The 8,986-nt window shown below is 49.0% G+C and overlaps 3 protein-coding genes across 3 annotated transcripts; 2 read left to right on the forward strand and 1 right to left on the reverse strand.

Moving 5' to 3' along the window:
* F5Y00DRAFT_47972 (Pkinase-domain-containing protein) lies at positions 1–2,101 on the reverse strand. Its single transcript, XM_048013712.1, has 3 exons — positions 1,582–2,101; positions 855–1,488; positions 1–800 (listed from the first exon to the last, which is right to left on the reverse strand). Exons 1-3 carry the CDS (start codon positions 1,781–1,783, stop codon positions 473–475), a joined length of 1,164 nt encoding a protein of 387 aa, XP_047865940.1. The 5' UTR covers positions 1,784–2,101; the 3' UTR covers positions 1–472.
* A 1,104-nt stretch (positions 2,102–3,205) lies between these two features.
* On the forward strand, positions 3,206–7,008 carry F5Y00DRAFT_47990 (TBC-domain-containing protein). The gene is made up of 2 exons (XM_048013713.1): positions 3,206–3,793; positions 3,865–7,008. Exons 1-2 carry the CDS (start codon positions 3,356–3,358, stop codon positions 6,850–6,852), a joined length of 3,426 nt encoding a protein of 1,141 aa, XP_047865941.1. The 5' UTR covers positions 3,206–3,355; the 3' UTR covers positions 6,853–7,008.
* Positions 7,009–7,577: 569 nt separating this feature from the next.
* F5Y00DRAFT_268772 (uncharacterized protein) lies at positions 7,578–8,810 on the forward strand (the record flags this gene model as incomplete). The annotated part of the gene is made up of 1 exon (XM_048012319.1): positions 7,578–8,810. The coding sequence occupies one exon, from the start codon at positions 7,578–7,580 to the stop codon at positions 8,808–8,810; it is 1,233 nt and encodes a 410-aa protein (XP_047865942.1).
* Positions 8,811–8,986: the final 176 nt, after the last annotated feature.

An 8,986-nucleotide genomic window follows, 5' to 3' on the forward strand; every position in this document is an offset into this window, starting at 1 on the left:
GGATGCGATTTTTATATTATATAGTACATAAGGCTACCTAATACGTATAAACCAACTACCTTCATCTAGGTATTAAATCATGTACCTATCGCCTATTCACATGTCTAGGTTAATGCGGTCCCAATATCGACCGATCCAACCCGTGCGAATGAATAGCAAGAAATGGACGCGCTTTAGTAGTAATATAAGTACATGATAACTCGCTAGGGAATAAAAACCCCGCGATACGCTACTTTGTCCTGGATATCATGATAGGGCCCTCAGGCTACCCCTCATGATATCTTAGTATAGGTATATAACAAACGCCACCGAGACTCCTGAAAACCGTGCGAACGTAGGTCCCGTAAATACATCATGACCAGACCGCTGGGAAATTCTGCCCGTAGTAGCCAAATAACCCCCCCAAAATTACGCCTTGTCGTCGCATACCCTCGTCTAGACAGTTGGAAGATATTTCATTATCCATGACTCTTTAGAACCCTTCAAAGTAGCGTTCATATTGACGAGATAGTTCGTCAGTATATGGCTCCCGCTTGCCATCGTCCTCCGGGTAGATATCGAAGCACTGTGCGTCGCCCGGGTACCGTACGTTGGGCTGTATCGGGGGCCTGATTTGCCGGTGGTAAAGCGCGTCCCAATCTATGCCTTCGAAGAAGGGATGCTCCTTAACTTGACGAGTACCGCCGATGAGATTTCCTAATCGCCTAGAGCGATCCACAGTGCAGAACGAACGGATGATGTTTTGCGCATTAGGCGAAATAGGGGGCTCGGCGGGGAAGAGCACGGGCTTCTCTATTATCCTGTCATCTTATTAGCTTTTACGAGCGGTGAAACGTGCGACTCCCGGTACTCACTGCTTGTAAATCTCAATAGGATTCTGATGCCAAAATGGAGGATAGCCAGTGAGGAACTCGTAGATCAGAATACCCAGGGCCCACCAATCAACGGCGATGGTGTGTCCCTTGTTCTGAATAACCTCGGGCGCCAAGTACTCGGGCGTACCACAAAGAGTGTAGGTCTCAACAGGCCTACTTTCGCTGCTACCTAGTCTCTTCGCAAACCCAAAATCAACCAACTTCACGTGGCCCTGGCCGTCCAGGAGAAGGTTCTCCGGTTTCAAGTCGCGATATGCGACACCGCCCTGGTCGTCATGAAGATATTCGAGTACCAAGACGATCTCGGCAGCATAGAACTGGGCCCATTCTTCTGGAAATCGTCGATGTCTTCGTAGGTAACTAAAGAGCTCACCACCTGGAACATAGTCGAGAAGCATGTACAAGGAGTCGTGATCGGAGAAGGTGGTGATTAATTCGGTAATAAAAGGGTGGCCAGCGACATCGCTTAGTATACGGCGCTCGTCTCGAACGTGGTCTATCTGCTTTAACTTGATAACTTCGGTTTTCCGTAGGATCTTGAGAGCGAACACCTTGTCGCGGTCCTCTTCGTTAGCGTTGGCAGGACGGACCAGACAGACTCTAGCAAAGGTGCCTATAAGAAATAGGGTTAGAACGGCAGACACGGTAAACGCTTGGCGCATCTAAAATAGGTGTGGTGGCAGGTGGTGGCAGGTAGGTGTGTTACCAGTTCCTAAAGTCCTCATGAGGGCAAAGTCGCTCAGCTTCAATCGCTGGTGTTGGGGTGGTACTTTTGGGTCGACGTCAGCCTCTGGCTGGGGAAGATTATTGGTGTCTGTGTTCGCGCCGGGCCGTAAATTGTGTTCCTGTAGGACCCGTGGAATGAGGCCGGGTTTGGCAACCGTAGCGGCCATCTTTTTAAGATTCATCCGAGGTACTTTTGGAATATTCCAGCTTCCAGCTAAGTAAAGGCTGCCTTTCGCAATTGGCGGATATCATCAGACGATACCCATTTCTTAGCGCAAAATATTTCTAATAGCAGCGAGGACGCCTCTGACTAGCGACTATAGGTCGTCGAAGAGGCAATGCACAACGAATTGGATATATGGTATAAGGTATAAGCCGGTGTATTTCAAAGAATACACATGGTGAATATAGTGAAAAGGAGGCGGCACATGTATAGACTTTGGCCGAGGGAAAAGAGGGAAAAACTTATAAGAGAGGGCTAAGATAAGTTGCGATTTGCCCGCTTCCCGCTTCTTTAGCGCATTAGATCGTAATAAGTAGTAATAATGGTGGACTCTTAAAACGGACTTGGTTAGTATAGTATTCGGGTTTTTGGTTTTTGGTTATTATTTGGTTATTCGGTTATTTGGTTAGACTGGGCTGGAGTGGAAGGGCTGGACGGGCTGGACGGGTTGGATAGGTTTAAGATAGTTAATAGGTAAGTTTAGATTATGTAGGTACCTTAGGTAGGTTAGGTAGGTTAGATAGGTAAGAGGTAGGTAGTAAGCAAATACTGGACCTACTATGTATGCGATCTCCAGCCTTGTAGCGATGACGTTTGCTGCAGAACAAACTCCAAGCGGGGAGGGATTCCATTGTTGCAGGTGATGAAAGTGGACCAATGTGGATTCCAACACTGTCTGATCTAGACCACGAAGGGAAACTACCCTTTGTACGCTGCGTGGATGCATGGAGAGCTGGAACGTGCTGTGTAGTTGCAGGATGTTGCGCCCACGCATTCCAACCAATCACCTTTGCCCTTCTACCTGGATCATACAGACAGGACAGACCATATCGAAGCTTTGAGACGCAAACATGCGCAACACATTTGAGAATTAGACCGTGCTTAGGGGACAGACATACATAGCCTATCAATAATTAGCCGATTATAATATGGCCAATTCGGGTGGTTATTGATTAAATCACGGTGTAAAGGCACTTTATAAGTGAAAGGTTGAGGAAAATAAGATCCGGGTCTAGCCGTGTTAGAGCGTGATATCGGGGAATTCTAATTAGATTAGCTAAGCTTGAGATGATGTAGTGAATGTACATTGTACAATACGTTAGATACCAAAGTACCCCACTTCAAGGGGTTTCAAGATAGACAGCTTCAGCCACAATACGGTACACTAGGAGGGTCATTTGTCCATTTTTACCGGGAGAGGCTGAAGCCCGGCCAAAGCGGCACACCTTAGGTAACCTAGGTAGGTCACTGGGCAGTGCCTGTCCCTGAACCTGTAGCGACCCCACGGAGGAACATCTCTCCTTACAACAACCTACACATCCATACCTCACACACTTACACTTACACACGATAACGGCTGACACAACATCTAATCTAGCCTTTCCACGACGAGTACGACTGCTGCTTTTCCATTTTCTACATACCTATATTCCATCTCTGACCCGTTCAGCGTTATTGCTCATCTAAACGTTATTAGAAATGAATTGAGTTACAAGTACATGGACTCGACTCTGCTGGAAGGTCTTGAACCATGTTTAATAACCTCAGCAGCTTTGTGCAGAAGGCTCAGTCGGCTGCTCAGCAGCTGATTGATCCTATGCAAGGACTAAACCTGACCAACTCAGACAGGCATCCCTCCAAAGCTTCTCTATTCCAGAATCAGTTCCGACTTCCCAGCTCCCAGACGCCCCTATACGAGATACCCGCCGAGCTTACCATACCGCCTTCGAACGTCACTCAGGGCGACAAAGAGCGCGACCGCGGCTGGCACTATGTCGGCAAGCTGCATCTTTCCGAGTTCTATATTTGTTTTTCCACTACCCCGACTAGTTTTTCACAAGGTGCCAGCCCCTCGAGTGCCGCCGCATTCACCGGCCAGACACACGGCGCCGGCCCTAGTGGGAATGGATTTACTTTCCCCCTCTGCGCTATTAGAAAGGTCGAGCGCCTAAATACCCAGAACCTTCAGGTACCAAGACATTCCTCTTTACTTAAGCCTACTGTATCAACTCAACTCAAGCTGACCTTGAGGGACTCTAGTTCGCTCTCGCCATCACCACCTGGAATGGTATAACGCAAGAATCGGTCAAGGACAAAGATGCGCTAAAAGACAAGAAAGATTTTAGAGAGCAGAGGATCACTATACAGCTTGCCGGATCTCGACCGGCGTGTGAAAGATTTTGTGACGGTCTCAAGAAAGGCTTAAGGAATGCGGTCGGTAGCGTCGGGAGATACAAGAAAGTTGTCTCCGAATGTTACTCGGAATACCTCCTTAGGCCAGAGGATAAAAAGAACACAAGCCCGCCTGATGCTGGTTTAGGTATGGTATTTCGATACCCTGGCGACCCGAAGAAGCTAAGGGATCGGGCAAAGATGAGGTTATGGGCCGAGTATCTTCGCGATAATGGTCGGAATGCGACCCTGATTCGTCAGCCCACATTTCATAAACTGATTAGGGTCGGTCTCCCAAACCGACTCCGAGGTGAGATCTGGGAGTTAACGTCTGGATCTCTATATCTACGACTCGAAAATCCGACCTTATATGTGGAGACACTCGCAAAGTTCGAAGGGAAAGAGTCGTTGGCTATAGATGAAATAGAAAAAGACTTAAACCGAAGTCTCCCCGAATATCCAGGATTCCAGAGCGAAGACGGCATCAGCCGCTTACGACGAGTTCTCACAGCATACAGTTGGGTTAACCCCGACGTCGGGTACTGTCAGGCCATGAATATCGTCGTGGCCGCTTTGTTGATTTACATGTCTGAGACTCAAGCGTTCTTCCTCCTTTCGGCATTGTGCGATAGGCTAGTTCCTGGGTATTACTCCTCTACCATGTATGGTACGCTCTTGGATCAGAAGGTCTTCGAAGCCCTCGTTGAGAAAACGATGCCGATTCTGTGGGAACACCTCGTTAAGAGCGATGTACAACTTTCCGTCGTTTCTCTTCCCTGGTTCCTCTCCCTGTATATCAACTCGATGCCCCTGGTTTTTGCATTTAGGGTTCTGGATGTTTTCTTTGTTGAGGGGCCCAAGGTACTGTTCCAAGTCGGACTGGCTATTCTAAGGATCAACGGCGAAGAATTATTAGATGCTACGGACGACGGTGCTTTCATATCTGTTCTAAAATCATATTTCTCGCGTCTCGATGAATCCGCGCATCCTAAATCGGAAAACCCAAAGCTGCGAGCCATTAACAGGTTTCAAGAACTGATGGTAGTAGCTTTTAAGGAGTTCTCGGGCGTTACTCATAGCACTATCCAAGATTTGCGATTAAAGAACAAGGATGCGGTTCTCAATAATATTGAGAATTTCGCTAAGCGTACTGCTATCCGAAATCTTGGTCCCGACAGCAAATTACTGAGCCCTGACGAACTAGGAGCCTTGTATGATAGGTTTTACGGGATTTTGTACGAACGACAACAGCGGGATCATATTATCCAAGAGCAACTAGCTCGAGCTAAAGCCAGCCGAGCCAGAGCGACCGACATATTCCCGGATAACCACGACCATCGCGTCGAGAAGGGTCGGGTCGGCCTAGGACCCAGTACTAGCTTAATGGACTACGATGCATTCCGGGAATTCTTAGCGAGCGTGTCCAAATGGGCCATCTCTGATGCTCCAGCCTCGTCTAGGCGCGACGTGCCTGAGAAAGACCGTGGTTCATACTTCGGCAGTTTTAGACGATCCGAACCTAACCTGCTCTCACCGTGGGGAGGGGGCCCCGAGCCGACTGATCATGAGTTCATGCAGAGATTGTTCCGAAGATGGGATGTGGATTCCAACTCGACGTTAACGTTGCAAAATGTCGTGACGGGCTTCGCCCATATCAAGGGGAAACGTGATATTATGGGCACAATCACATATTTTTTTGAGCTCTACGATGACGATGGCGATGGAAGAGTCGATCGAGAGGGCATACTTCGAATATCTGAAGCTCTCCTGTTTCTCTCGCGCCGTGGCCTTGAAGGATCATTAAGCCAATCTGCATCGACCCCGGCGCCGAATGGCCTAAGCGAATCTAGCAGCGGCTCGCTGAGCCCACCAATCGGGGGTACTATTAATGAGCGATTTTTAGGAAGCGTGAGCGCTTTCATTCGGCGCTGTTTTGAATATGCCGATCCTGATCATCCAAATAACCAAATCACAAATAAAGGAAAATCATTCTCCGATATTGAGGAGCCAGCAAGCGACAACAATAGTGCATTTGCTATTGGCGACGATGAGGATGAGGATGATTTACTAGCTTTTGATACTCCAACAGACGTCACGCCAACAGACGACACTCCAACAGACAGTCCCAAGCCTACAAAGAAGAAGCCTGACTTGGGAGAGACAATTCCATCGGCTTTAGGTAAGCCAGATACGGACAACGAGGCTAGACGTGCGGTATCCAAAGCCCAGTCCGAGAAAGCCAACGCAGCGCTAGATCCTTCAAATCCGCTACATATAACTTTACCAACGTTCCGAATGGTAGTGCTTGCGGACGAGCTACTGGAACAATTCTTCGAATCATCATTTCCTACCTCATTACACCTCACTGATGGCTTGGCGTCTACCAACCAGTCTACTTCATCTCTAACCACGTTTTCTAATATTGGCTTCGGACGTTCTACTGGTGCACCGCCTCCTGTTTCGCAGGCAGGCGTGGCAGGTGCTGGCCGTAGTCTGCGTGGCGTTCTAGATAATATCGTCACGGATGCATCACGCGTTGCGGCTGAAGTCCGCCGGCGTATGGAAGAAGCACAGCGCGAATTGGAGAAGAATGCGGTACCTGGACAGAAAGATGAGGAAGAGGAGGAGGAGGAGGATGTTCAAGGCCTACGCCCGACTGCATATGGTGGAGATCCCGAGCGGAGGAGCGTCAGATCCTCGGATAGAGATCTATTAGATGGAGCGGATGCTGGAGCTGGAGCGGCGAAGAACCCAGAAGGGCAAAGCCAGTCAAATCTTGACGCTAATGGTACGCAAGAAGGGAGGCCAAGAACGGCCAGTTCAACAACACAGAGAATTGTAGAGTTCGAGGGTTGAAATGCATGTAGAGGTTAGCACAGGGTCATGAGGGAGTTAGGGTATCGGTCTGGAACATGATTGAAGGTCTTGGCGTCGTTTTCCGCTGCTTTGTTCGCAAGGTGTATGTACAACTGAATGCCACTATACCAGGGACTGTAATTCAAATTCAATGGATCAACAAATTGGTTGGGCTGAAACATTATGCTACTAAGAATTTGGGGAGGTCTCCCTTCGACGCGCAGGAATCCAGGTCTCTAAAATTAAGCTAGTATTGACTGTTAACGAAATTATCAATATTGATGAGCCAGTTAACATGGACGAGTCTGCTCTTAAGGGAGACGCGGTTTTAGATTTGCCCCCTTTTGAGATGGTGCCATTATCTTCAGCTCCAGCCAAGGGGATTGAATTGGTTCATTCCAAGGGCAACGAGATAGCTTAAGAATAAATAAATTATGGTGATAGATCTGAGTCAATAAGGGAATGCCATGGCTAGCTAGATTCAAGTCTCGCCCTTTTAGTAATAACATCGAACATTCCCCTTGGTTATTTACGTTATCACAGACAGAAAATGTTGGTTGGAATAAGATATTCAAATACTCCCGAATTCGCCCACCCGGTCTATTCTTTTGCTACCTCTCATCATCCTACTACACTAATACTTCCTTCTAAGTAATTCGACGACGTTTCTTAATAATATTTTCGCCCGAGGTAAGAGTTATTTGTATAAAACATCCAAATCCACAATGGGGTTGTCGACTCAGGTCAGAACTGCCGTTGCAACTAGCTTGCTGGTATTCTCGGCTCAGGTCGCGACAGTCAACGCGGCTTCAGCTTCCACCCGGTATACCTCCACTTCGACTGTTTCCTTGATGAAGTCGTCTCCTGTCTCCTCTTCGGCTATCCCGGGCGTTGCCAACTCCAACACTCCTATCGTGCTCGCCGTCGTCCCGGCTCGCGCCCCTATCAGTCGCAGGGACACCCAGAATAAACATCCTAAACACCACGACTCTGACAAGGATGACCACGACGACGACAAGGATGACCACGACGACGACAAGCATGACCACGACTCTGATAAGGACCATGACCATTCTGACAAGAAACACCATCACTCTGACAAGGAACATGATCATGATAAGGAACATCACCACAACTCTGATAAAGGACACCATGATAAGGGACACCATGACAAGGGACACCACCACAAGGACAAGGGACACGACAAGGGATATGTGGGCGCTCCGCCCGCCGACCCGCTCAGCTGTGCCGACGCAACTACCTTCTATTTAACGGACGGTGTGATCAACAGCGGCGGGGAGTATCTCGCAACGGGCCGAGACGTCTTATACGAGCCGCTAACAGCATCTTCGCCGCGCGGGGACTCCGCAGCCGGCAAGTTCGCCGTTGAGAACGGGTATCTACGTTGGTACGATGACGGGTTCTACGGCGGGCAGGCGCGGTACTGCCAGATGCCGGGCTCGGGACAGGTGTACGTCACGTACCACGTCGAAAGTACCTGGCCTGAGGGTTGCGAGGAGGTCGACCTTGCGGTAAGGCCGGAGTCGTGGTGCCGAGATGGGGATGGGGATGAGTATGAGTACAAACACGACGATGATGATGATGATGATGATGAATACAAGACCAACGATGGTTATAAAACTAAGCATCATGATGATGATGACGATGATTACGATACCGGATACGCGACGAGCACCGGATATTCCGCGCATTCGGACTACGAAACCAGCAGCAGCAGTCACTACGCGACACCTACCAGCTACGAAACTCACAGGAGTAGTTACAAGACTCCCACCAGTCGCGCAACACCACACAGTTATCCCACCATCGCCAGCGCCCAAACCCCCTCGTCCCAGGGCATCTACCCGACGTACGCCAGCCCGACGGGCCAGCTCTGCGTCGAGACGCCGCTGTCTTGGGTCCTCGGCAGCCATACCTTCATCCGGGACGAGCTATGAACGAAGAAAGGAATCGTACTTTCACTTGCACATGTATTATTTATATTCCTTCCATCATTATTGCGTGTGGCAATACACGAATATTAAGTAGATCGCCACCCACCAGTCTGTTTCCGCGGGCTATAATAAGGAACGCTAGCTAGCTAGCGGAAAGAAGGGGGAGAGAGGTAAAACGA

The sequence above is a fragment of the Daldinia vernicosa genome (assembly GCF_022497035.1).
Source record: "Daldinia vernicosa strain CBS 139.73 unplaced genomic scaffold F5Y00scaffold_17, whole genome shotgun sequence".
NCBI lineage: Eukaryota > Fungi > Ascomycota > Sordariomycetes > Xylariales > Hypoxylaceae > Daldinia > Daldinia vernicosa.

Coding starts and splice junctions, on each gene's coding strand:
- F5Y00DRAFT_47972 (XM_048013712.1), bottom strand. CDS start 1,783: ATGAATCTTAAAAAGATGGCCGCTACGGTTGCCAAACCCGGCCTCATT. Junction 1,489..1,581: donor CATGAGGACTTTAGGAACTG/GTAACACACCTA, acceptor TATTTCTTATAG/GCACCTTTGCTAGAGTCTGT. Junction 801..854: donor CCTATTGAGATTTACAAGCA/GTGAGTACCGGG, acceptor ATAAGATGACAG/GATAATAGAGAAGCCCGTGC.
- F5Y00DRAFT_47990 (XM_048013713.1), top strand. CDS start 3,356: ATGTTTAATAACCTCAGCAGCTTTGTGCAGAAGGCTCAGTCGGCTGCT. Junction 3,794..3,864: donor TAAATACCCAGAACCTTCAG/GTACCAAGACAT, acceptor GAGGGACTCTAG/TTCGCTCTCGCCATCACCAC.